The sequence below is a fragment of the Camelus ferus genome, chromosome 19 (assembly GCF_009834535.1).
Source record: "Camelus ferus isolate YT-003-E chromosome 19, BCGSAC_Cfer_1.0, whole genome shotgun sequence".
Lineage (NCBI taxonomy): Eukaryota > Metazoa > Chordata > Mammalia > Artiodactyla > Camelidae > Camelus > Camelus ferus.
Genome location: NC_045714.1, coordinates 18,201,838 through 18,229,605, shown reverse-complemented (window position 1 = coordinate 18,229,605; position 27,768 = coordinate 18,201,838). Strand labels below are relative to the sequence as shown.

Here is a 27,768-nt window from a genome sequence, read left to right as displayed (position 1 = left end):
CTAGCAAGGTCACACTTCAGAAAGTCTATTTAAAATACATTCCTTAGAAAAGTAAGTGCACCTCCTGCCATGACTTACACTGAAAGCCGCCAGGAACCAGGGAGATGCGGAGACGAAGCCGGCGAAGCAACAAGACCCAACGAATGAACCCCGAGCACAGCACAGAAAGTGCGCCTCTAGTGCTGGGGGGGGTGGGGTGGGCGGTGGGCCTGGGGTCCTGCTCTCAGGGGAGTTCTCTGTGCACCTGACGCCCATCCTGTTCCGCCCAGCTAAGGCCAAGGGTGGGCGGCACCGTGGGCAGGAGCCTGGGGAGGCGCAGGACAGCACGCCCAGGGGTCAGAGAGGGGCCTCTGTGGGCCCGGAGGCCTTTCCTGCTGAGGTCACTGCGGGCAGAGGATGGGGGCTGTCCCACTTTCCGACAGCAAGTGGGCTCTCCTGTCGGTCACTCTGGCTGGCTCTGGCCAAAAGAGGAGAACAGCTCGCAGGCAGGAAGATCTAAAAATCAAAGACCAATTCAAAAAGGGAAATCAGCAGCAACTTTTGAGAAAAACCAATTGAGAAGGAATTCTTAACAGCCAACTTGTTGTGAAAGATAAAACAAGAACCAGGAGTTAATGACAGGCTGGGGAGCTTTTCCGTCTGTACTGAGCCTTATCTTGCAAATAAATGTTCTTTATTCTTTGGTAACTGCTTGTGGGTGACTCAGATAGTCTTTCAAAACTGGACAAAAGGAATAATATAGATCTCTTGTATCCAGGGAATTCTTCTAATTAGGAGTGGCAATGAATTAGGGAAGAAATTGGATTTGATACAACATCTGCAAATGACAGCTGCCTTTTCACAAAGTTCTCAATGTCATTCCTTTACTAAAAAAAACCCCGTAACAGTAATAATAAATCATTAAAACAGGACATATCACAGTAATCCACTTAATAACATACTTTAGTGAATTCTGGTTATTCAATATTTTCAACTATCTTTGCAAAACAAATGACTCTTTACATGCTCAAAACCAAACAACTTACTTTCCCTGAGAATTCTCCAAAATATTTTAAAGTGTGTCACTTAATCTCAAAGAAGTTATTTGGTTGGGGTTGAGATAAATAGCTGAGAAAATTGCACATGTGAAATAAAAGGACATTTCCAGAACTGTGGTGCAGTCAAACACACTCCCTTTACAAAAAAGCCACACTAGTAAAAGATTTCCTTCCAAACACAGGTGTGATACTGGCTCCTCTCGACCTCACACGTGCAAAGGCTCCTGTGGCTGGTGGGGCATCAGCCTTAATTAACCAGCACTTGGACCACTTGCTTCAGGGGAAGGTCCTGGGCTAGCCGTCACCCCGAAGAGGGACACACACACACACAAACACACACCAGCTGCTGGGCTTGCAAGGGGGCCAGGAACTCCCTCAACAGCAGCCTCAGGGCAACGTAGGGTAAGGACGGACATTCAGCAACAGGAGGACCCAGTAAGGGCCCATCCTCTTAAAGGGGCACTTAGACTCCCTGAACGGGTGTAGTGAGACTGTGGTCCCCAGTCTGCACGTTCCAGGTCCACGTCTGGACCTGAAGTTAAGGTCCAAAGAAATTGAGAGACTTGCCCAGGACAGCCCCTCCCCCAGCTGTGACAGCACAGGGACTAAAGGGGCCCTGATGTCTACCAGACCAAGGAGGGAGAGCTGGGAGGACAGGAACAAGCTGTCCATTTACAAAACTGACACTCTGGCTGGGGCGCCAATGGGGACCCTTCCCCAAAGCCTCCTCTGGCCTGAACCACCGCTGGTCAACACTGCTTCGGAACGTCCACCCTTTGGTCAGAGAGTCACTGGCCAGTCACTAACATGCCTAGAGATAAATATGACAAAAACGCTAACACCGACCTTCACGAAATTCGTAAAAGCAAATAAATACTGTTTTCAGTTACGGGAAAAAGGAAAGCCACACGGGGACCCCCTGCAACTCAGAGGCTTTAGGACTCACTTTTCTTTAGGACAAACGGCGCATCTGAAAAAACCCTTTAGGTCACCTGTGTTCTGCTCTGTGGGTAAGTCTTCCCCGATGGCTGACTTAGAGACACGCGTAGGAAAAACCAGAACACTGACAAGAGAGCATTTCTTTTCTGGGACCCAAGACTATCGTCGATGTTTGGGGAGATGGAATTACCTTGAAAGTAATTTAACAAAGAAAGTATGTTGCTAAAGACACTGGTTTTATTCACTCAGCTACTTTATTTATTTATTTATTTACTTACTTACTTTATTTTTCAAAAAGTGCAAAAGGAAGCTCCAGAAGGAGCGGACCCTCCCGGGCGCAAGGGTTTTACGTGTTTGCGGGGACACACTCTCACCCCCTCCGTGTACCACCTCGCAAAGGCCGTGTTATTAAAAGGAGCCGGATTCTGCCAGGCACATAATTTGTATATTTAAGGGAGATGTACGGGTGAAAAAGCGAAATATGTTAAATTTCAAAGGACTCAGAAGCAGAGCTGCCTGTGAGCTTGCGTTACAAATAGCCCCACATTGTCACCATGCCACTAATGAGGCCGAGGGGATAAAAGGACAAGTTGAATATGCATGACTGTATCCAGCGAGCGGGACTTCTGTGCACTGATGAGGTTTTTTTTTTTCCCCTCCTAAAAAAGGAGTAAAATTATTCTTAGAGAAGCATGGCTCCCCAGAGGCCAGGAAAGTGCGCTCAGAGCGCAGCGCAGCGCCACGTCCGGGTGACGTGAATACCCAGGTGCTGGAAGAAGGCCTCTGACACTACCTGTCGTCTTTGAAACTTGTGCACATCCTGTCCCCCCGAAAGGAATATTCCTCAACTTCAAGCAGCGGTGTCATGACAATTTCTAAGCGAAAAAAACGATTTTGGTTGAGATTCCCTAGAAGCAGGCAAGGTCAAATAAACCTTCTGAGGACAAAGCCTTCACTCCCATGGTAAGGAGCGCTAGTTAAAAGACTGGGGAATGGGTAAATTATTGCACCAAATGGCTGAGAATTAATCTCTGCTGACTAGCTGTAATCTAACGAGGCGTCTGTGTCCCCGGGAGCCCGCGGCGTGTCCCTGGCGGTATGTGCAGTGTGTCGAGTCTGCGTGACACCCTTTGTCCTCGCTCCCAGGCGGCCTTTCCCCTCATTGTCCATAATATCCTCATGCATCTGGGACGCGTGGAATGCATTCATACTAACAGACTTACCATTGTTTTCGCTCAGAAGCTTTGTTGAGCAAAGACTGCATCATGGTTACTGATAATTATATTGCTTAATTAATCAAGACAAAAAAAATTTGCAAATCATTGCCTGGTTGCCAAGCAAGGAGATAAAAAATGACAACAATACAAGCTGAAGCAATATCACAAAAGTAACAGCTATCTGATCAGAAATTCTTATATAATGAAGCTATTAATGCTAAATCGGTTAATGTTAACATTGCTCCAGGTGTCTCTACTTAGAGGCAAACAAAAAGGCTAACATTATGGATATAAAAGGCCAAATGTTGCCATGGATTCTGTAACCTGATAGAGAGGACAGCCTTTTCATTTGATTAGGGAATGCAATTTAAATACCAGGGACCGAAGCCAAACAAACAGACTTTCCCTCCACAGGCCTCTTGCATTCACCCTGGGGTCAGTGGTTGGTGAACGAAAGGTCAGCCGCACTTGCCCTGGAAATGTCTGGATTAATTTTATTACGTTGTAATGGTTTGTACTTTAAATGTGGGGATGACACTAAATTTCCAGTTGGCCGTCATTCTCCTCTTCCCTTTGGCTTTTTGAATTGAAATATTAAGAAAGTGATTTGCTCAGTTCATCTTGTCAGAATTTATGGCCAAATTCATAAAACTTATATATATATTTTTAAGGAGTTTTAAAAGGCATGTTAATACTTATTTTCATGCATAAGTAGAATACCTTTTTAAAAATCACTCTGATGCTAGAAAATGACGTTCTTAATCTACTATAAAAATAAAGGTGACTTTTTAGGACATTAAATGACATTTTAGAGGGCCATGCTGAAAATGAACTAATAAAGCCAGTTAATCCATGCTAAGTATTAAAGAAACACACTTTCCAGCTTTGAAAGCTATGGGATACTAAATTCATTGGTTATCTAATATTAAAGTTTTCAATCTAATTCTTGTTAAAGTACTATTCTTCATGGACACACACAAACATTATTAGCACTAAAAGCCATCTGCTTATACGAAAGTGAAAACTTCGCAGACGCAGAGACTTGAATTAAAGATAACACAAAGATTTAACACGAAGAACTTCTGGCATCTTTGCTCCCTGAATAGAAAAGAGTTTCCTAATGGCAGGTGTCTCATCAGCCAGAGTGGGGCTTTCCTGAATTCAGGAGTTGACCCACACTGTCATTATTTATTCCATTTTCATGGTAGTAACTATAACAAAAAACAACAGCAATGATGATGATGATGATGATGATGACGATGATGATAAAAACCTCTTCAACAGCTTTGACTCTGGGCCAGGCACTGTTTGAAACAACTTTCCATTTCTTAGCTCATTTAATCCTCACAACTTTGACAATTTAGATTGGGTTATAAATCCCAGGAAATCGTTACCTATTATTTTAAAGACTAAAAATAGAGAGTATTTGGGGGGAAGGTGTAGCACAAGTGGTAGAGTGCATGGTCAGCATGCACGAGGTCCTGGGTTCAATCCCCAGTGCCTCCTCCAAATAAAAGTAAATAAATAAACCTAATTACCTGCCCCTCATAAAAAAAAAAAAAGAAAAAATAGAGTGTTTAGAATGGTAACTTTTAGCTCCTTCAGGAGGACAATTTGGAATGAAAATGAAGGTGGTATTTAATATCAAGCTGAAACACGGTCATTTTCTTGAGGAGCAGGGACTTAATACACCAAATGTTTAATTAAAACATTACATAGAAAGAAAGTCCTGCATTAATAATTCCAAAACAAAACAGGCTGCTGTATAAAGCACGGCTAAACTACCCTAAAGGCACAAGGCCGGGAACAGAAGCCAATCGGGCACCCGGCACATGGCCCCGGGTCCTCCCAGCCGTCCCCACGAGCAGTACCAGCCGACGTGGCTGGGCTGGCCACGACAAGGTGCTCCCGTCGCTAAAACCCTCGGACGGGCTGTGCCGCGGAGGCCTGGCCTCTTCACAGACTCACCCGTGGCCTCTCCGGACCGACCCCCGCCAGCAGCAGAGGCCCGGCGTACAGCACCTGCCTGCCCCTCAAGGCTGGGGCCCAGCCCCATAGCAGCCCCAGTGGTACCTGGCTGTGGTAACAGGCTCCTCCAACAGCTACTACTATTGATCAACATGCCCCGAACTTTAAATTATAGTTGGGGGTTTGGGATTTGCAGATGCTCACTACTGTATAAGGAACAGATAAACGACAAGGTCCTACTGTACAGCACAGGGAACTAGATTCAGTTCCTTGTAAGAGCATATAATGACAAAGAATATGAAATGGAGTATGTGCATGTATGTGTATGTGTATATGTACATACGTATATATATGTAACTGAGTCACTATGCTGTACACCAGATACTAACACGTTACAAATCGACTAAACTTCAATTAAAAAAACAAATAAAACAAAAAAAACTTTTTAAAAATTACCATTTTTAATTACAAAATTTAAAAAATTAAAACCCTTTTCTAAAATCATAAACGTCTATCATTTTCAGAGTCCCAGAAATAAAAGAATTCTGTGCCCATGATGATTCTTTGAAAATCCCAATTCCTATTTAACTCCTGCACAGCGCGTGTGACTCAGATACAGGACGAGTGCCCCCCCGGACGTGTTCACGCCACTGGTTTCAGCTGCGGTGGATCACGGCAAGTGCCGGCCGAGCCAGAGGGCGACGGTGCTAAGGACGTACCTCGGGCTTCTTGGTGATGGCGATGAAGAACATGCGGTTCTTCATCGGGTAGATGATGATGGAGACGTCCCCGAAGGCAGTCGGGATGATGCCCCTGCGGTAGTCCCGGGAGTGCTCAGACCACACGATGTGGACCTCGTCGTTCCCCAAGTGCCGGAGCTGCAATGGCAAATCGGCTCTTTGTTAATCAGAGAGAGGACAGCGGTCATGGGGGCCGTGGCTCGCAAACTGAACTATTATACTCAGAGGCAAAAATAATTCACCACCAAGAAAGGCTGCAACACTGATGCCTGCAAAAGAGGAGGATGTGGAAAACACAGCACCCCTTCCGTGGGATCCGTGGGTGTCCAGAGGTACATGTCAGCATCGCAGGTACCCCACGGCCAGAGGGGGTCGGGGCCTGCTCCGGGGTGTTTTTAACATTTAATTCACTCCTGCAGCACAGCCTCATGCTTTATACTGCTGAGCACATCTCTAAACAATTAACAGTGTGCATCTTTTATTCCATATTAAATAGAGCATCATAAGACTCTCAATTCAATGGTTATTAAGAAAAAAGATGAGAACAGAATAGAAGCCGCTATAACACAGCTGTTACCGAATGTATAAAAACCAAACTTACGACCACCTTTAAGAAAAAGCATGCATAAAATTACTTTTGTCTACTGACAGAAATTACTTTAGGAAACTAACAGTGAGCACTTGCCCTGAGCATCAAGAGAGCCTCACTACATAGAAAGTACGTTCACACACACGCCATTTACTCTCCCCACTGACTCTGTGAGACGGCCATGGTATCCTTAGGTCACTCATTGTGGGGGGGAGTGCTCTGGAAGGCAAGGCGCCCCCAGCCCCGGCACAGCGGCAGCGCGAGGCCAGGCAGCTCGGCTGGGTTTGCAGTCCTGGCCACCCCCACTGCCCACAGCCACCTGCTGCTCTCAGAGTGACTGTCCCATCCCAGCTCAACCCCTTCAGCCCACCTGTGTGTGGCTTTAGACACAAAAAGGCCATACCGTCCAAGACCAATCAGAGACTCCTGGCCTCTCTAAGGAGGGCTTCGCATGCCTCCCAGGAAGGGACCCCAAGAGCGCTCTTCAGGGCCAAGCCTGGTCTGATGCAAGGACACCCCGACTTGGCCCCTGCACAGCTGTGATGACCGTGCATCCAGGGCTGGAGAAAGTGCGTCGGGGGCCATCTGAGCAGGCCAGAGACTGTGACCAGTGCAAACTAGGCCATAAAGGTTAAAATGCTGAGGTCTCCGAACCACAGAGGCTACTGAGGGTGTGAGCCTCGGGTCCTGTGACTCACGGCAGGAAGGGTCACTATCGACACTGTGAAAAAGTGTCTTAACTTCCGAGCTCACTTAACAGATGAGCCCTAAGACGGACCAAATTCAGACGCACTTTACAACAGCCAAGACATAGAAACAGCCTAAATGTCCATCAACAGATGACTGGATAAAGAAGCTGTGGTATATTTATACAATGGAATATTATTCAGCCATAAAAACTGACAATATAATGCCATTTGCAGCAACATGGATGTCTCTGGAGAATGTCATTCTAAGTGAAGTAAGCCAGAAAGAGAAAGAAAAATACCACATGAGATCGCTCATATGTGGAATCTCAAAAAAAAAAACCATAAATACAAAACAGAAACAGACTCATAGACATACCTGTGGTTGACAAGGGGGTGGGGGATGGGAAGGGACAGACTGGGATTTCAAAATTTGTAGATACTGACAGACATACGCAGAATAGATAAACAAGATTATACTGTATAGCACAGGGAAATATATACAAGATCTTGTGGTAGCTCACAGCAAAAAAAAAATGTGACAATGAATATATGTATGTTCATGTATAACTGCAAAATTGTGCTCTATACTGGAATCTCACACAACGTTGTAAAATGACTATGACTCAATAAAAATATGTTAAAAAAATCAGATGCGCTTTAAGAAAAGCCATGTTGTTCCAGTTTTGTCTTAAGATATAAAAACGGCTGTTCTGAAATACTGTGTATTTAAAACACGTTACTATAAATATACAGACTTTCTGACCACAAAGGGGACGCCTGAGGTGACCCCACAGGCCTCCTTTCCATTTGCAAGGTCACAAGGGAAGCGGGTTTGCTGCAGGGCTTGCTTGCTCTTTGCTCTCACTCTCCTGGGGACGACTGTACAAGTTGAGATCTGCGCCCACATCTCTGCACCGGCAGTGAGGGGAGCCCACGTTCAGATGGCCCCGACGGGAGGGCGCCCGATTCAGCCGCGTGGGAATGTGGGCTGCGGGACAGACACCCCTGCGGGCGCTGAGCACAAGTCAGGATGATGCAGCCAAATTCAGCCGCGTCTAGGACTTTCTAAATGTCAGATCGCCCAGCACGCGGTTTTCCCCTTCTCCTCCCCTGCCCACATGTAGACTGACCTGTGGCCGAACGGTTAGATACATCGTTCTAAAAAAGCACTGGGCTCTCAGAGCAGCACTAAGCAGCCGTCTCTCATTTCTGTTTTTCCTTCCTTTTTCCTTCTCAGTGAAGCCAGCCCGGGCCTCACAGCACCCCTGAAACCCAGTCCTCTGGGAGGAAAATCGTGGCAGCAGCCCACCAGAGGCACTTTCACGGCGTGTTTTCGACGGAAGCAGGAATACTTTCAAATGGAAACCTCGGGAGGAATTTAGAGCAGCAGGAGGTAATGGTGAGAGCTGGGGCCTCCTTTACACCCGACCTCCGGCCCCGCAGAGACAGCCAGCCTCCCGGGTCGTTCCGCGCCCCTCGATGCAACACTGGCACAACTTCTGCGTGGACACAACACACCTGGGGAACAGCCTTCCAATGCGGTGTCCCTCCAGCCGCCAGCACCGAGGACCTGTGACAGCTCCTCTCCAACCAGACGGGTAAGTGGCAAGGCGTTAGCTCTGAGGTGACACAGTGATCCTGGAAAGTCTGCAGTGACTCTTCCCTTTCTAAATTATGTTACTCAATGACATAACCCCAGGAAGCCTGTCCTAACTCTGCAGCTGTGTTCTCAGGACCACGGCAGGGGAGGACGGCATCCCACTAACAGACCGCCTCCCGGGCGGCGGCTCTGTAAGTAGCAGTAACACAATGTTCAGTGTCACGTGCTTCAGACCTCGGGACGCGCCACACTTCAATTAGCCAACTCGCAGAGCTAAGAGCTAAGGCCACAGGACCGACTGGCTGATAAATCCGGAGCATGGAGCAAAGAGCAAGAACACACCCTCTCCTGCCCACGACCAGAACACAAGAAGGTTAAAACAAGTAAAATCAACCTGGTCATGTTGTCGGCCACGGCAGAACAGAAGGGGACAGTGGGGAAGCATCAAAGGGGATTTTGTTACAGAGAATTTTGATTCCAGGCCCTCAGATTAGAAACGCGTGCGCACGAGTCAGGGAGGAGTCTCGTCCTGGAGAGGGGCCGCCCCTCACGCCAGCCACTGCTTCCGTGGCCCAAGAGGCTCAGCGCAAGTGCTCGGCGCCGAAGCCTTGAGAAATCAACCCAGGTCCTCCCGCTTCTCGTCCTGACAGCGTCCTGAGTCCCTCTGCCTGGCCCACTCTGCCCGCTGCTGCCAGGCGGCGCGCGCTGGTGACACTGGTCACGGTCCACACCTAATGGGCTGACCTCCTTTCCAGACTAATTGCATTACATCGCCAGCTGGCTCCAGACGGAGTCGTCTGTTTGACTGAAGAAGTCCTGCTCCTCAGTGGGCCCGGCTGCTACTTTTACTAAGTAACAGTCAGGCCTGACATCCCCATTGTTCCGCTGACAGTGTGCCCATCCTAAAACCTAAGTTTTATTTGTAAATTAACCAGGAAACTTCCTGCCAGAGCAGCGCTGCCTGGAGACTGATAATGTGGGCCTTTCATCCTTCCCACTCGTCCTGTATGGCTGCCAATTTGTTTTTTATGCGGCTGGCCAGCCTGAGGCTATAAAAGCCTTGTAAGACATCAGTGCAATTATAGTCCTGGAGTCAAATGAATTGGACAAATCCAATAGCACAGCCCTGTCCCCACTCTGCAAACCCCTCCAGCAGTTAGATTAGCTGTGAAAAATCTAATCTAGCCAGAGCTAACACATTTCTGCAGTGAAGGAGCAAGAGTTCAGTGTGGGGTTGCACCCGGGTTGCGGGGCTGAAAAAGCATCCCCAGGACAGCGGCAGAGGAGAGCATGAATCACTGTAGAACCCTGCAGCTCGTTTTTAAGCTGTTAGGGGCAATTTAGTTAGAACAAGACAAGGAACTGTGGGCCCCTGCTCCTGTGACTGATTTTCAGTCTCGCTGTGAGACGCTGACAGAGAGAGTTTGTCACTAATGATGCTAAATCTTGGAGCTGCAAAAGGTATCAGCTGAATTTTGATTGTTCCAGTAGGGAACCTTTCAACCAGGCCAAGCCTTGGAACAGTATTTACAACATGGTGTTTTTATCAAGAAAACCCTAGGTCTTTTCTCAAAAAAAAAAAAAAAAGATACCATCCTACTTAGTAAATATTAAAAAAAAATTAAAATAGAAGCCCATCTTGAAACAAAATAGTTTGCACGCATAAGAAAATCACAGAGCAAGCTGACACATTTGCAGAGTAGCACCGATTTACAGGGTCCGGCAAATAAAAAGGAGCCTCGCCTGGGGTCTCGGTAATCTGAGACAGAATCTCTGTGGGCAGGTCCCCGTCGCTGAGAACACCGCAGCCACCAAAACCCGAGATGTGGCTGCAGCTCCTCTAGGAGCCAGCACATGGCCGGGGTGGACAGTCAGTCGCGCTCCGCATGCCCTGACACACCTGGTCACGGCGAGGGGGGTCTGGGACTGTGCTGGGACCCGAATGCCGAGGTCCATGGGCACCACTGCCCGCCACATACGTGGTTCCGATGTCTGCGGCCCCAGTGAAGAGAAAGCAGGACCACGGAGGAGAGAGACGAGGCAGGCAGGAGCGAGGCCCGCCCGCCAGCCAGCATCTGTTGGCGCCTGGCGGGCTGGGAGAGGAGATGCAGCCAGACTTGCGGGGGGCGGCAAGGACAGACGGTGGGAGATCTTCTCTGGCTCTGCGCTAAGCAGTTTTACTCCACGGCCTGTGGGCCATGTGTTTGATCTCGTTTGACAGGTGGGAAAGCGGAAGTACCTGGATACACACGTGAACCCTGCCCACCACCACCACACCGGACCCCTGCCCGCCAGCCTCAGTCGGCATCAGCGGCCTGATGGCCCCATCAGGCGCTACCCTCAGCTGCCTGCATCCGCGGAGGAGGAGAAGGGGGTGAGGCCGGGGTGCCGGGCTCTGCCCTACTGGCAGGCTAGTCACCGACGTTCTCATCTGGGAATGTGGACATGGGTCAGGTTTCTAGACCTCATTCCCAGACCACATCCTTCTCCTGGGGGGTGCCCCTCACTCTACCAGGTCACCTCAGGTGGACATCCTGCAGGTGGAACAGCACAGGGGACCCTGGAGAGCTCCCTCAGAGGCGGGGTTTCCTTTGAGCTCTAGCGAAAACTGCCCCCCAGCCCACAGGGATGGAGAACACAGGGGATGCCCTGAGGGGGCCTGCCAGGCAGCAGTGCACCTGGACACTGGACAGTCGTCTCCCCAGCTGCCCCCCGGCTGCCCTGGGAGGTGCGCAGTGTCTGGACGGCTCAGGACCTCGGCCAACCCAAGAGGCCAACAGCAATAACTTTCTCATGAAAGAGCGTCTGAAATTAACAATGTTTAAGACCCTCCTTTGCCTAAATCTTTTTTTTTTTAATTAACTATGGAAAGTGGACCTGAGGCTGGAGACAGGTGGGGAGACTACCGTGGTTTTCTTTTTTCTTTTTTAGCAAGTTTCTTCTGTACAGCACAGGGAACTGTATTCAATACCTTGTTAATAACCTTTAATGAAAAAGAATAAGAAAAGGAATGCACGTATGTATATGCATGACCGAGACACTGTGCTGTACATGAGAAACTGACACAATATTGTAAACTGACTGCACTTTTCCTAAATCTTGATCTCAGGATTTAAGGCTCAAACGATTGGGGGGAAGGTATAGCACAGTAGTGAGGTGCATGCTTAACACGCAGGAGGTCCCGGGTTCAATCCCCAGTATCTCCATTAAAAAATTTTTTTTTAAAAAGACTCAAATGATCGATGGCTTTTCACGTATTTCTGTATCTAGTCTGTGTGAAGCTGGACACTGCAGATCAGCTACAGCTGCAGCTTAAGGAGAGCAACCCCAAGGCTGCGTCCGGAGGAAAGCGGTCTCCACGGGGGTCGCACCACGGCTTTCATTCTGTCCTAGGGGAGCCTCCCCTCCAACCCGGGCAGCAAGAAGGGTCCCCAGGGAGGCCCTTACCTTTTTGGTGAGCGAGTCATCCGAGTCGGAGGGCATCCGAGTGGAAACGTGGAAGATCACCTCCACGGTCGAGGTAGCGTAGTAGGGGGCCGTCTGGCCGGTGCTGCCGTTGCGCTGCAGGCCGCCCATGAAGCCGCAGTGGGTGGACAGGTCCACCTGACGGGGCACAGCAGGGGGAGGGCGGTCAGGCTCGAGCTCGTCTCACTCACCACAAGGAAGGTAGGCTTTTTTTTTAAGAATCTAAGTATTTTAATTTTCATAGCTTTGTATTACAAACAGATGTAACACAAAATTAGATGAAATTAAAATATTAAAGAAACATTAACAACAAAAGGGCCAAAATCCTACCAATTTAAGAAAACTGCTATCAAAAGTTTGGTGCAAATTTCTCCAACTTCACCCCCTCCTCTGTGTGTGTGTGCGCGCGCACGCGCATGTGTGTGTGTGTGTGTGTGTGTGCGTGTGTGCACATGCGCACACACAGAACTTCCCTACTGATGGATGTGTGGGGTTTTCTGCTTTCTCAAACAGTGCTCGTGTGGTCAAACCATATGGTACCTCCATTAAAGAAAAATAAATAAATAAAAACCTAATTTCCCCCTCATTTAAAAAAATTTTAAAAATTAAAAAAATTTAAAAATATGTCAGTTGAATAAGCAGTATATTCTATGACAAATAAGTCATCCTATTAGTAAGAAGAACAACTTATTAAAAGTGCAATAACTTTTAGACTAAAACCACTTGCATTTTAGAGAGTGCACGGTCTTGACCTTGCTGGCCCCGCACCCTGTTCCCATCCCCACAGCAGTCTCTTCGCTCACACTCAGCCCTCAGAGAGAAGTCTCACTTAGGTGCCTAGAGAGTCTCCCCAGCACAGACAACCAAGAAACCAAAACAACAGGAATGAGAAGAACAAGACTGCAGATATGCTGATTTCCATTTTAGCTACTCTGAATTCTTATAGATTCCAGGAATATGTTTTGGAGACAAATATGTATGTGTGTGTGTGTGTGTATAAATGTATACATGTCTTTCTGCCAGAGTATCATTTAATAAAGGAAAAATAAAATTTTAACATATCAGCCGCCCTGGGATCTAGGGACACAGGTTGATAGCCAAACCAGCACAGCTACTATTGAGTCAACTTTGGGCCTCATCTAACTTCCTTTTTTCACCCGTTAAGTCATCGGTTTCTTAGCCAGTCTCCATACTGTGACCAAAGCCATTTCTTCTCTGCCCATATCTGTCTTCTCTCAGTACAGACTGTCTATGGCTGGTGAGTTGACCTATTTGGTTCTGATAAAAAGCAAATGAAACAATACAAAGAGGAAAGCTAAGGAGAAACAAAAGTTTAGGTATAATGACGAAAATAACTAATTGAAGATGTCAAATTCAGCCTATTCTTCAACTCCAGAACTCTACCCACGCCACACTGGAACGTGAAAACACACGTGAAAACATGTGTCCTCAACACCTGGTTCACACCCATCCTTAAACGGCGCTGTCAACAGACTCCTCCAGAATGCAACCGATTACCTCCCATCCAAGGCCGGCAACGAAGTCTTCATAAGCTTGGCTTCCTCTTTCATTGGAGAGGATGGAACACTTGTCCTCCTGACCTTCAGCGATGTAGAACACTGCGATTTTGTGCGTTTCACGGCTGTAAAGGTTTGAACGTAGAGGAGTCAGAATCCTTACGTGGAAAATCGTTTCACTGCTGCCATCCACACTCCTGCCACTCAGCTCACATTTACTGAGACCTCACGAGGGGCCAGTCATCGCCCCACGAAGGTTCAATGTGATCTCATTTATCTCCGCCAGCACCCTAAGGAGACAAGCCGTATTGTCACCTCCCTCGTGGAGAGAGCTGAAAGGAGGCACAGCAAGTCGCACAGAAAGCACATGCAGCGAGCAGGGGACCGGGCCGGAGGCCGGGCAGCCTGGTTCCTGAGACTACTCGCTGACAGATGAGACACTTAACAGCATGTCAGAGCACATGGTTTGACAAATTCTCTCCATTTTTGGTTAAAAAAAAATCTTTGAAAGCATTTCAGATAGATCTCAGTTGTGAACAATCTAGGTGACCACACCCATTTCCCTTCCCACACTGAGATAAGGGAACGGGCTCGCTCACTGGAACTGTGAAATAGGCCTGGGCCAGACGAGACACGGAAGCGACCTCCTCGAGGCAGAACACACCCGGGTCCTTCCTCTGTGAGGGGCTGCACCCGCCCCGCGCTCGGGCTGGTCTCGGCGGGCCTGACGGGGTGCACAGCTGTCCGGGGAGACGTCTTGGGCCATATAAATGGCTCGTCCACTTCCTCCAGGATGGGTTTGGGGCACTTTGCTGTTAAATCAAGTAAACATGCCATGCACGTGCCTCCTAACCTGCTGGACATCCAGCATAGACAGTCCTCGGCACACAGAAGTGGCCCAGTTAAATCTCTGTTGAACTGGCCATAGATACAATGACACGTTTGATTATATCAATAACTCATTCTATAAATCATACTCTGAATTGCCAAAGCCGCTGGACCTACACCCAGTGATCTGTTAAGTTCTGGATTGTCATTCCCAGAGCACTTCCACTCTTCTTGTTTCTACAGAACATTCTGAAACATCTCATAGGAAAACTACTGAGCACTTACATAATCCGAATGTTTCTACCGTCTAATTGTTCAACATCTCAACATGCATAATCTGATGAGACATTAGATTGGTGAAATCGGGGCTCCATATTTTAACATATTCTCCAATATTTCCTCCTGCAGGAATATTATTTTTCTACTTAATTAGCAGAATGAATTGAAGCTCAACTAAAAAGTCTTAAAAATAAATCAAGGAGGAGAGTGTGCTCCTTCTAGTCCTTTCCGTGTTCGTGTCTCTCTGGAGTCTACACGTAGTGACCATACTTGGAAGGAAAATTAGAAAACACAGAAGAATAAAAAAAACCCACTAGTAGGGGTGTATGTATCTTTTTGAATTAATTCTTATTTTGCGGTTGGCTTTATTCCTTTGATAACTATGTAAGTTTAAAAAACTAAAGCTCTAAACGTTCTTAGAAACAATAAACAGTACATACATGCAAATTTAAGAAATATGTGCAGTATATTGTGTATATGTATTTACATGCAATACATTGTATATGTGCAGCCAAATTGTAACTTCTGCCTAAAAAAACAAACAAACAAAAAAACCCACTAGTGTTCTTTGCTTCTATGTTGAAATCATAACCCTCACCTCAGTGCAGGATGCATTTGTGCATATAAAATGAGAAACTACTCTCATGTTTTGCAACTGATTCATTCACTCAAAATATTTATGAACGCTTTTAAAATTTATTGTGTAAAATATACCTAACATAAAAGTCACCATTCAGGCCATTTGGGAGCGTGAACGCCTTTATACTTCGTGCTTGTGTAACAAGGTTATGAATGGCTGTGTAACATCCCATGACATTACTGTACTGGATCCAAGTCCTTGTCACCGGACACTTAGGTTGCTTCCATTGTAAAGACCTTATCACATTATCTTTGATGAGTCCTTAAAATAAATTCATACGACACACTGTAACTGACTATACTTCAATAAAAAAAAGATTTACATAAAAATTAGATTCACAGAAACGGGACCGAGGTCGCTGCCCACTTTTAAGGCTCCCGGTGCGCACTGCCCTGCTGGCAGCAGAGACGGCGGGCGAGTGGGCGTCCAGCAGGCCCCGGCGGCGTAGCCTGAGCGCCCTCCTGGGGCGCCCGTCTCGGTGGGACGGCTGCGGGGGGTTCTGGGTGCTGCTCTGGCAGAGACCCTGTGCCCTCACACCATCAGAGGTCTTGTCCTCCCATAGCCGAGGCACCGCTTCCTGCCTCGGACTGGCCCTCAAAGAGCGATAATGACCCGAGGGCTTGGATGGTAAGAGAGGTCACGATCTGTCAACTAAGAGACTGTCTCTTTCAACACGTGGGGAAGAAAATACAGTTACTCAATTTCTTTCTGCAGCTCTGTCTGTATATTTAAAAGTCCTTAGTTCATTTTTTTCTGCTGTATACACTTTACACACGTAAGACCATCTCAGGTTTATCTGAAATGTTCTTAATTTATTCTCCTTGGAAGTCCAGGCTGTTTACGGTTGTAGCTGCTTCCAGGTCCTTGAGTCCTCATTAAGCCAAAGTGGGAGCAGAGAGCCCTCGGCCCCAGTGACTGCCTGACTGATGGAGGTGTGAGGAAAGGTGACCTTTCGCTGTAAACTCTCATCAAATTTCACAGCCTCCGAAATGCTAGCACCGCAGAGAGCCTGGGAGGACGCAGACGCTGAGTCTGGCCTTACGAGAGCCGGGCTTCTGAAATGATAATTAGCAGCGTTAACAGCACTTCATACCCAGGGCCTGCAGGACCAGCGCCTGAAGAAGCAGGCAGCTGAGGACCACAGGGACAGAAAACCAGCAACTTCCTCCGCCCCCTTAGAATGAGTCTTTCCTTCTCGTTAGGAACAGGCCAGAACAGCTTGGTTTCCTGGTGCTGTCGCATTAAAAAGCCAAAGAGAGAGCCACGGTTTTAACTGTCACTCTGCCGTGTGGTGGCGAGAGGCACTGACGCTGAGAAGGGGCGCCCTCTTTTAACTCGGCACAGCATTCACACGTCTTTGCTGACTTCCCGGTATAAAAAGCATAGCTGCCAGACAGTCTCTGCTTTTCCTAAGGACGCGGCAAGCAGCAGCTCTGCCTTGGCCGCAGGCAGAGATGCTGATGTCAGAAATAAATGGACACATCCTGAAAGGCAGCGGAGGGACACGGTGTAGTCTCACCTGCTACCTGACCAGCACATAGACAGCCTGCATTTCTCACAGCTAAAGAGTCCCTTGTCTTTTTTTTCCCCAAAAAGAACCTTGAAAACACTCTGTACTGGAGAACAAGTGGATACCTTTGTCAGGAAGACACGCAGCCCGGGAGTTGGGGTTTTAAGTGAACGTCAATCCAGGGGCGGAGGACGTGCCCGTCAGGTCTCCAGCGCCACACTTCTCCCTCCCAGGGAGCTGATTCAACTGCGCCTCATGCAACTGAAGCACACTCACACTCAACGAACGGCCGGAAGCACGCGACACCCGTGTGCCAGCGTGACACAAGGACGCGTGGCGTCATTCAGCATGTGCCTGGAAAGCGAGTCGGGACCCAAGGGACTGCCTGTTCCCTACCAGGGGCCAGAGGGAGAGCGAGGTGACTTTCGAGCCCTTCAGAAAAAGCCCTCACAGAACCTCCCCAGAGAATCTGTTCTCTTCCTCCGGAGAAGATGCAGCGACAAGACCAGCAGCAGCGTGGGGAGGGGCCATGGGAGGGGGCGCCTGCAGGTCCTTCCTTGAGATGCGCAGAGAGGGCTCCGAGAGGAGTGGAAAGAAATGGGCTTTTTAAAAACTAAAGATCAAGGCGACACAGGAAAATGTGGGCGCGAGAGGTAAGTTCCAGGGACGCGCCCCATGCAGCGAGGGTCCTGGGCTTCACGCAGGACAGAACTCAGTAGAGAGAAGGGAGATGTGTTCAGAGACGCGCACTCCACACCGAGCACGGGCCGTCCCCGAAGGCCAGAGAGATGGACAGAGAGACAGCGACCACGAGGGGCGGGGCTTCAGTCCTCATGGGCTGGAGAACTTCACACGCTAACAAGTGCGAGGCTTATTCCAACTACTCTGGGGACAGGGCGGGGTTCCAGGAACTGGGCCACCACCCATTTTGACCTTTCACGGCTAGCCTCGGAACCGTCACAGTGTTAATTTATCAGGGAGCGTACAGAGTAGCTCAAGGTCGACTGGAGGTCAAATCTCCCGCCACTTCAGGCCTTACAGTCCACTGCGAGCTGACTCCCGCCATCCTGGCGCTAACTGCCGTGCCACTGTTTCAATGGCTGTGCCTTGCCCCCTCCCCTCCTGTCTCAAAGGGAGCAGGCTGTTCAAGACTTCGAGCACCTGCGACGTACCAAGGACTACAGGTGCTCCGGACAGAGATGCTTTTGGAAGCACGCATCTCCCCAGATCAAACGCTGGTCATCAGATTACCGAGGACAGCTTCTGAGATGGTCCGGAAAAGGGGGAGATCTGAGAACTGACCAGCTTTGGAGAACGAGGTTTGGGGCTGAGGAGCAACTCGTGACAGCACCCGGGTCTTAACCTCGCCAACCCTGCAGAGCTGAGACCGCGGGATGCTGGCCGGCGGGCCCACGGTGCAGGGTAGGAAGTCGGGGTCACTGGCTTCAAACTACTGGTCTGTGCGCATGGGCAGGCTGTCTGACCTGGGCAAACCCCTGACCCTCAGTGGAGCGAGAGGTGGCCGCAGAAGTGAAATAAGAACCAGAATCCACTGGCTTTCATGTGCCTCAGTCAAAGGCAGAGATCAGTGGGGGCGATGACCTCATGTAAGTTTATTCCTCAGGGCGAAAACACCAACGGCACGGTCTGTGTCAGCGTGCTGGCTCCCGGACCTGTGCGGGGAGCTCGCTCGGCACCCGCGTCTGGGGGCCCCGCACACACGCACACAGACAGGGACAGGGTGGTTGGGCATACTTCCACGTACCACTGTCGGGAGTCCAGATTTTTCAGCTCTCTCAGTAATTTTGAATTTTTCTTCAACAGATGGAAATTCTTCCTGTATAGAAAGAGAGGTGGAAGAAAAGTCGTGTCATCACAGATCAGTTTTGCCCTTTCCAATCGACTAACAAATCTACCTGCTCATCGGTCCCTCCATCCACCCATCCATAACACCTCATTCATAAAAGATGTGTGACCCAAGCCTCCAGAATGAATTCCGTTCTTAAGGTAGTCAAAGACATCACAGTTCCACTGCGCCCCTCCGGTCCAGGGACTCTGGGTGGCCCCGGCCCGCGGCTGTGTGACCTGTGTGCGTGTCTGCACCTGTTTTCACTGCCGGCTCTGCTGTGAGACCCTTTTCCCCACCTCCGTAGCTCAGACCCGCCCCTTCCACAGGGTCCTCCCCATCGCCCCGCACTTCCCAGTGGGCTGAACCCTTGAGTCACAGCATCTTTCATGAGAGGTGTACAGAGCCTGCTGTCCCCACCAGCGCTAAGGACGGACGGTGGCTTATTCCATCTTTGTCGTCCATCTGCATTTTTCCTGAAGGCAGAAGCAACAATGGACACACAGCCATAATTAAAACACACACACACACACACACACACACACAGAGTAAATGTTTGATACCCTTGAAAGTACATAGCAGATGCCTGAAATTCAATCTGTGCATCAACACAGCAGAGTTAGCTAAATTTCTAGCTTTAATTTAGCATAAAATAAGCCCTCAGTGCTGAAGCAGAGAAAAATCTCCATTTCTGCTCTCTGCTTCCCAGACCCCAAACTGATGGAAATAACAAGCCCACAAAAATTGCGATGAAGTAACCGAAGGTCTAGAGGCGGCCGTTACCTTCTGTCCCAAGAATTCATTCCCAAGTCATCAAGCAACAGCCTACAGAAGTAGAAGGCCCCACGGGGCCCCACGGCAGGAGGCTGCTCCTGGCTGGGGACTCTCATGGCGGAGCTGGAGTTGCATCTCTGGATGTACTCGTCCTCCTGCGCGTTCTGGCGCAAGATGGCCTCGATGATTTCCTTCTCTTGGTCATGGCTCATCCCACACGGGGGTGGGGAAGGCTCGTTGAGATTTAGCTGTGATGGTAAAAGGCATTCAGGGCTCGTGTGACCAATGTTTTCCAGCAACTGGTCGAGGACATCCTCTCCCTCCTCTGCCTGAGAAAGCTCCTTCTGAGGTCCGGAGGCTGGATGAAGCCAGCCAGAGATCGGGAGAGAGGGACTTCTGCCCTCGCGTGCGGAGCAGCCTTGCAGAGGTCCGTAGAGCAGCTTCCCATCCCAAGAATACTTCCCTGAGACGTCCCTCACGATGACCCGCACGTCGGAGAAGGCGCCCGCTGGCGAGCCGCCAGCAGGACCGTCCGCGGGCGTCTGCAGGCAGGAGATGAGGGTGCTGTTGTTGAACACGAACAGCTGCAGGCCAGGGCTCCTGAACACGTCGGGGGAGAGCTCGGCTGCGCCGGCGTGCGCGTTGTCGTGGTTCTCGCTGACCAGGCTGTGCAGCACGGCCGGGCCCCCGCGGAGCGGGAAGTGGCCCAGGTGATTGACCAGGTGCGCCATCACCATGCGGGCCGTCAGCGGGATCAGCTCTAGACTCCTCCTCTTCCTCTCTGCCAGCGGAGGGAGCATGCAGAGACAGGGGGAGGGGAGGTTACAAGCGAGCAGCACCAGCTCTCAACCTGCACTTGGGAAGTTCGAGGATTTCAGTCTGGGGATTCTTTTCGCCTCTTTTCTTTTCTTTTCTTTTCTTTTTTTTTTTTTTTTTTGACATGAATTCTACTGGAATGTAAAAGTACAATTTAAATAGACCGCTAAAAGAACCCACTTACATGAAGATTTCATTCTGACAGGGACACTGAAAAATGTGTAGCTATAGAAAACCAGAGAAAGATCCTGGTCCTCAAGGAGCCGATGGCTCTAGGATCTCCAGGGGGAGGATGTGCAGCTGGGGGGGACGGCAGAGCTGGGGTGGGGGCTGTGGGACCAGGCTAGGGAGGTGGCCTCACTCCCCTCCGTGCAGAAAGGGAGACACTGATATAATGGAATGAATCAAGCCATTGACCACTTAAAAATACTTGAAGCTTTTTCAGGAACCTCCATACTGTTCTCCATAAACTGGCTGCACAACTTACACTCCCACCAGCAGTGCAGGAGGGCTCCCTTCTCCACAGCCTCTCTAGCATTTATTATTTGTGGATTTTTGATGATGACCATTCTGACTGGTGTGAGGTGATACCTCATTGTAGTTTTGATTTGCATTTCTCTAATAACTAGTGATATTGAATATCTTTTCATGTGCCTGTTGGCCACCTGAATGTCTTTGGAGAAATGTCTATTTAGATCTTCTGCCCATTTTTTGATTGGGTTGCTGTTTTTTTACATATATACAGAGATTCCTTAAAAAACAAAAAATAAAGTTACCATATGATCCAGCAATCCCACTCCTGGGCATATATCCAGAGAAAACTCTAATTTGAAAAGATACATACACCTCAATGTTCATAGCAGCAGTGCTTAAAATAGCCCAGACATGGACGCAACCTAAGTGCACATCAACAGATGACTGGATAAAGAAAATGTGGTATATACATACAATGGAATATTAGCCATGAAAAGTAACAAAATAATGCCATCTGCGGCAACATAGAAGGACCTGGAGATGATCATACGAAGTGAAGTCAGTCAGACAGAGAAAGACAAATACATATTGCTTATACGTGGAATCTAAAAAAATGAACAGTGCAAATGAACTTATTTACAAAACAGAAACAGACTCACAGACATGGAAAACAAATGTATGGTTACCAAAGTGGAAAAGGTGAAGGAGGGATAAATTAGGAGTTTGGGATTGACATATATAAAATAGATAACCAACAAGGGCCTACTGTAGAGCACAGGGACTATATTCAATATCTCATAATAACCTATAATGGAAAAGAATCTGATAAAGAACAGATTTATATATATATATACATATATGTATATATATATATAAAAAACTGAATCACTTTGCTGTACTGAAACTAACACAACATTGTAAAGCAACTATACTTCAATTAAGAAATGGTAAAAATTAAAAAAATAAAAAATAAGTATTTGAAGCCACTTGCCTTAGGATCATTGTGACTACGTCTTGCTGTTGGGGCATTTTAATATTTAACAGAACTTGGTCTATTAATAATTCATGGAATGCCTTAGAAGGCTTTAACTAAATTTGTAGTTGGTTAAATGCCCATGAGCAACTAATTTACAAAATTTTTCAGACTTCAAACGTATAGAAAGAATGACAAGAGTATGTAAAAGTGGGCCGTGTGAAACATTTGGGGTATAAGGAAGAAAGACTAACTCCACAAGGATGGACTGAAATGACTACTTAAGCTTGAGAGCAGTTAAGAGAAATTTTAATCTACCAAATTCTCAAAAGAATCGTGCGTCACACTAAGAACAAGTGATAATGGAAACGTCTAATAAAAAGAAAACACCAGACAATTAAATAAACCAACTTCTATCATTTGGGCTTAAAGGGTTAGGAGATACTTGGTTTCTAAGTTCACAAGAGAGTTTAAAACCTCTTTTGCCACAGAAGTTCACAGTCATTTTTATACCACAGAACTGTGCTGGGACAAGTCTGCATGAGGCCCCGAGGTTCTCTGGAGAGTGAATATTCAAGTCAGAGACTGTTGTATATTGAAAGAAAGTGGCACAAAAATTTAGATGTGCTAATTTTAGGTTTGTCCTTTTCCATTAACCTATTCGTCTTCTGCCATTTTTAAGTGACGGGTCATGGTAAGTGGCGAACCTGTTTCCGGGACAGCCCTGTGGGTTGCCTTTAGGGGAAGGTAAGTTAATTTTCTTATGACATGGACAACAAGGTAGGAGACAACAGAGAAACAGATCCAGGGTCATTTTATTATTTAAAAAAATGTTTTGAATTTACAACTAGGGGGGAAAAATCAAGAAAAGACTGCAGTTTGAGAGAACAGCAGAACACCAGCAGAGGACAAGCAGGTAGGTGATTCAGAGACCGGAGGGCACGCAGCAGGAGCATGGACTGTGCCCCACGGCCCCGCCAGCCACACGGCCCCAGTCAGGAGGGTCTGCTCTCCTGCAAAACCTCCACGTGAAGAAGGCAGCATTTCAGGAACCTGGTCATTAAGTCTTACACTGAAAGTCCACCTCCATCACTGCCGACCTGGGCACCCTTGGGAAAATCCCTCCTGTTTGCTAAAACAATGACAGGCTGCTCCGGAGCCCCGCTCCCAGCTGGACCCCACTCCCGGCCCGTCCCCCTCGGCCTGAACCCTACTCCGACTCTGCAGTCCTGAGAGCACAGCCTGGACCCCGGACCCTCACTGGCGAGTGCCTGCCGAGTCCTTCCTCCCTCTGCCCAAGGCCCCACCTGGGGTCTGTCTCAGCACTCCCAGGTCACCTGTTCACACTGTCTGGCGACAGACGAAGCACTCGGCCCAAAAGTACTCGGCCAGACCCACCACCAAACACTTCTTTGGAAAATAAAACCACTCCTGTTCTGGTTTCACCCTCCATGAGCTTCTGGAAGCACCTGTCTCTGCCAGCCTTCCTCGGCCGCCTGTCCACCTTCTTCCCTCGACCTCCTAGAAACGACACCTCTCGGTTCTCCGTCCGTTTTCCAGACTTTGCTTTCCTGGTGATGTCCCCTCATTCCCTTTCCTTTAACGAATTCCTTAAGTTCTATTCTATCCCCAAGGTTCCATTCTTAGGCCTAGGTTTTTAGCCTGCTAAGTCCATAAAATTTTCATGGATGATTTGACACTCCATACCCACTTTTTTTTTTAACTTTCAATTTTTGAGACACTTGAAGATGCACCTGTACTTGTAAGAAATAATACAGAGCGATCCTGAATATCCTTCACGCAAACAGTAACATCTTGGATGGGGACAGTACAGTATCACAATCATCGCTGAGACAACGCATCAGGATTCAGAGTTCACTAGTCTCACATACACTCATTGTGTGTGTGTGTGTGTGTGTGTGTGTGTGTGTGTGTTATTCTACGCAGCTTTATCACATGTATAGATGACACACCCACATCTTGACTCATCTTCCAAGGCCTAAGGAGGGGCTCTTGTCATCCAGGGAGAAGGGTGGTGGAGGGGGACACACGGCAGCCCCCCAAGTCCTGACAACACCCACACACTCTCCGGCGGGCCCTCTGCTCTGAGATCAAGTCTCACGCTGTGGCTCGCAAACTCCCCTCTTTCTTCGTGAAGCCCTCCTAGTCTGGAACACTCTACCAGCGCCTTGCAAAGTCTGCCCATCCTTCCAGGTCTGGCTTAAGTCCTCCGTGTAAGCCCCCACGGTGCTCCAGGGACACATGTGAGTCCCTCTGCCTTAATCCTGTCTCTCCCATGAGATGAAAGCTCCTTGGGGACAGAAAATGAACTGGTTTTGTGGGTCCCCTGGATCTGAGACATGCAGGTCCTTAATAATACAAAATTTAACCAGGATGGGACAAGAAGGGGGAGGAGAACAGAAAAGGACAAGAAACAAGGAGGGAAGAATTTGCTATCACAGAAACCTCTAGAAACCTGGATTTCAGCACTAGATTTTTAAAAAATAACACAGCAAGTGTGAACAAAAGGCTGCCACCTTCCCTTTTTTGCTCACGGGAATGAATATTCTGGAGACTCTTACCCTCTTCGACAGTAAGCAGGTTGCCCAGCTCTGCTGATGAAGGATACTGAACCGGCTCAGAATTCTTCACGTTGGCCAGGGGCAGGAAGGGGTCGTAGTCCGTGGATGACAGGTCAGCCAGCGTCAGGGTTTTGTGGCTCTGTTGGGTGTATGTGCTCGAGCCACAAACGCAGCAGTGCAAAACCTGCCAAAAACAGAAGGGAAGGTGCGTTGCGGGTGCCACCAACCTCCTGTCTCCTGATGATCTGTCCAAACACAATGGCACTTAGGTAGGCCTCCGGCCTGGTAATTCCTGAAAACGTGGAATCCCTCCCCTCTAGAACGCCTTCCTGCTATTAGCAAGTGTATCTTGCTCCTTTCACATCAATGTCAGTAAGTAAAAGGAAAGGAAACGTCAACAAGAGCTTATTTCCCTATTCTGTGCAGTCAGTCCTGCTCTGGTCCACAGAGGCAGCACGAGGGCAGGGAGCCCAACCAGGAGATGCGGACCGGCTGGGGGATGAGGACCGGCCAGGGGATGAGGACCAGCCAGGGGATGAGGACCAGCCAGGGGAATGAGGACCCAGCCGGGGAATGAGGACCAGCCAGGGGATGACGACCAGCCAGGGGAATGAGGACCCAGCCCAGGGATGAGGACCAGCCAGGGGAATGAGGACGCAGCCGGGGGGATGAGGACCGGCTGGGGGATGAGGACCAGCCAGGGGAATGAGGACCCAGCCGGGGGATGAGGACCCAGCCGGGGGATGAGCTGCAGATAACCCACCACCCAGGCTGGAAGGCAGAGAGGGAGCAATTAGCAGAGACTCTTAGCCTAGCTGATAAATGTTAATGAATCTGAATTTGTGTTAACTCACAACCCCATGACTTGGAAGAGCTAATACAATTTTTAAAAGTATAATTAATGCAATAAATTTAATACAAATTAGTTTCCTGAAAGCTCACTGCTTGTTAACCAATTATCGTTGACTGAAGGCCTGTAAGCCAGGCACACAAACCATCTTGAGTATGCCAAAGCGTATAAATGAGCTAATAACTGTACTAAAGTTTACTTTTTTAAATCGTAAATTCAAGATCATTAATTCAAAAACCTGATTTTTATGAAGACGAGGATAGTACTTTAGAAACTAGGGAAAGATCACTTTTGGGGACCTGCTCTGATCTGCCCCAGGCAGGACACCGTGGGGTCAGGCTGGGCTTCTCCCGAGTTAGTTCCCTCTACCTGTGTGGCCTCGTGGGGACTGGAGGAGGACGGAGGCACATGTGGCCTTTGGACACGGCTGAAAAGTACTGCAGTTGGCAGGGGACAGTCGCCTGGACACCTCTTCCCAGGAAAAAAGCTGTCTAGGAAACTTAGGGTAGCTTTCTTATTAATATAAAATTTGTTTCCCAGTCTTCAAGAGAATTAATTTCTTTAGTTAAACGCCATAAATATAAGAAATACAAATTCAAACCACAATGCAATACCACTGCATTCCTGCCAGACGCAAACAGTCAGCAAGAATGTGGAGCGGCCGCAATTCACAGACACCGCTGTTGACAGTGGACATCTGCACGCCACTCTTGAAGAGCACCAGGCGTCCGCTACTGCAGCGGAACACGTGGATTCCAGAGCTCCACTCCCAGGTGCACGCCCGGCAGAAACGCATACACATGTGAACCAGAGGACTATGACTCCCAAGGGACGGTATGAGTCCACACGGTAGCCACAGCCCAGACAGCGGTCACCGGGGTGTGTGCGGAACAGACACAGCGGGGCTCCTGGGATCTGGGGACGCTCTGTTTCTAGACCGGGACCTGGTTTGGAGGGTGTGCTCATGTTGTGAAAACCCACCAAGCTCTCACTTACGACTGACGGATGCGCTTTCCTGGGTGCAAATTATACTTCAACAAAAAAAGGTTTCCTTTAAAAACACAATGAAGAATTATTCAATAAATTTATGTACCGTGTTAACTATAAAGTACCTGTTATATTGGTAAAGCAATTTTAACAGAAATGTTTCAAGAAAAGAGAGGCTAGAAAAGAGAAGAATTTAAATGACTGTGGCTACTTCAGCTGGTCAAGCCATCTAGGCTTCTAACACACCAGGATGACAGAAGAATGACTCATCTGAACACAGCTACTACAATATTTGACAACTGAAGAAATCGTTTAACAGTACATAATACTTTTTGGTAGAATTTCAACCATGACTAAGTGAGTTTTTTTTTTTTTAAATTCACTTTAAAGTGAGGCAACAAAGCGATCAACTAATAACTTGGAAATCTTTTTAAAAAAAACTATTGTTAAAGGTTTGTTACTACAAAAATAAGCAACAGGACTGTCCCTACTTAATAGTAATTATTCAAACGACACACAACTAATAGACAGGCAGACAGACAGGCAGATAGACAGATGGACAGACAGACAAAGGCTTTCACAGGGCGGGCTGTGAGGCCTGTAAGGAAGGCTGGTATAAAGGGACCAGAGCAAGCGCCACAGCCGGTCCGCAGGCGGCGGTGAAATTCGAGTGTTTTAAGTGCTGTAAGATCGATGAGGCTGACTGCTTTGATGTGATATACTGTCTTTCCTTAATTTATACCCTAAGATCTTTTAAAACAGATTAGGGGGACCATTGTACGTTTTCGTCCTTTGATTTTGTCAAGTGAAGGCTATGGCTATTCCTACGATATAAACGGTTCCTTTCAAAATTAAGCAGGTACCGACCAGGCTATACGCACGAGGGGCCCTGAGCGTAGCGCAGCCGGGTCCAGACGGCAGTCAGAGGAATGCGAGCCTCGCGCACTGGGGACGCGCGGCCGCTCTATGACCACAGCTGCTCCATTTTCACTGCCGAAGTCATTCCTTTCCTTTAAAATGTTTACCCCATAAATCCTTGCCAAAAGGGCAAAGATATATAAGTAAATGCAGAAAACATGTTCCAGTGATTGTGGGATGTGCAGGTGCGCAGTCGGCGCCCCCAGGGCGCAGGGGAGACTCACCCTGTAGACGTAGTCCAGCAGGGGGGCTCGGGGCGAGGGCTGCTCCAGGGCCGCCGTGCACACCGGGTGGAGGAGGGCTCTCAGGGGCAAGGCCATGCACCAGTCCAGGAGGCAGAGCAGCAGGGACACGATGAACTGTGAGAGGAGGCAGACCCTGCGCCTTACTCTGCAGCCTCTTCAACCCCCCACGTGTTCCTTACCAAGGACCACAGCACTGCCCCACGTGCCAGCAATGCTCAGGACATACGCATGCGGAAGGACTGAACTTTAATTATCTAGAATAAATTGTTTACTATTTATTCTTAT

General features: G+C 48.3%; 1 protein-coding gene across 2 annotated transcripts in view; it reads right to left on the bottom strand.

Annotated features, from left to right (window-relative positions):
* RALGAPA2 (Ral GTPase activating protein catalytic subunit alpha 2) overlaps positions 1-27,768 on the bottom strand; it is a 265,476-nt gene that overhangs the window by 77,079 nt on the left and 160,629 nt on the right. For both annotated transcript variants that reach the window (XM_032461744.1, XM_032461746.1), the window contains 7 exons: positions 27,463-27,597; positions 24,484-24,667; positions 19,648-20,419; positions 18,784-18,855; positions 13,763-13,886; positions 12,227-12,382; positions 5,881-6,039 (listed from right to left, as the gene is read on the bottom strand). In XM_032461744.1, coding sequence (XP_032317635.1) covers positions 5,881-6,039; positions 12,227-12,382; positions 13,763-13,886; positions 18,784-18,855; positions 19,648-20,419; positions 24,484-24,667; positions 27,463-27,597 — 1,602 coding nt within the window. The remainder of the gene's footprint in view (positions 1-5,880; positions 6,040-12,226; positions 12,383-13,762; positions 13,887-18,783; positions 18,856-19,647; positions 20,420-24,483; positions 24,668-27,462; positions 27,598-27,768) is intronic.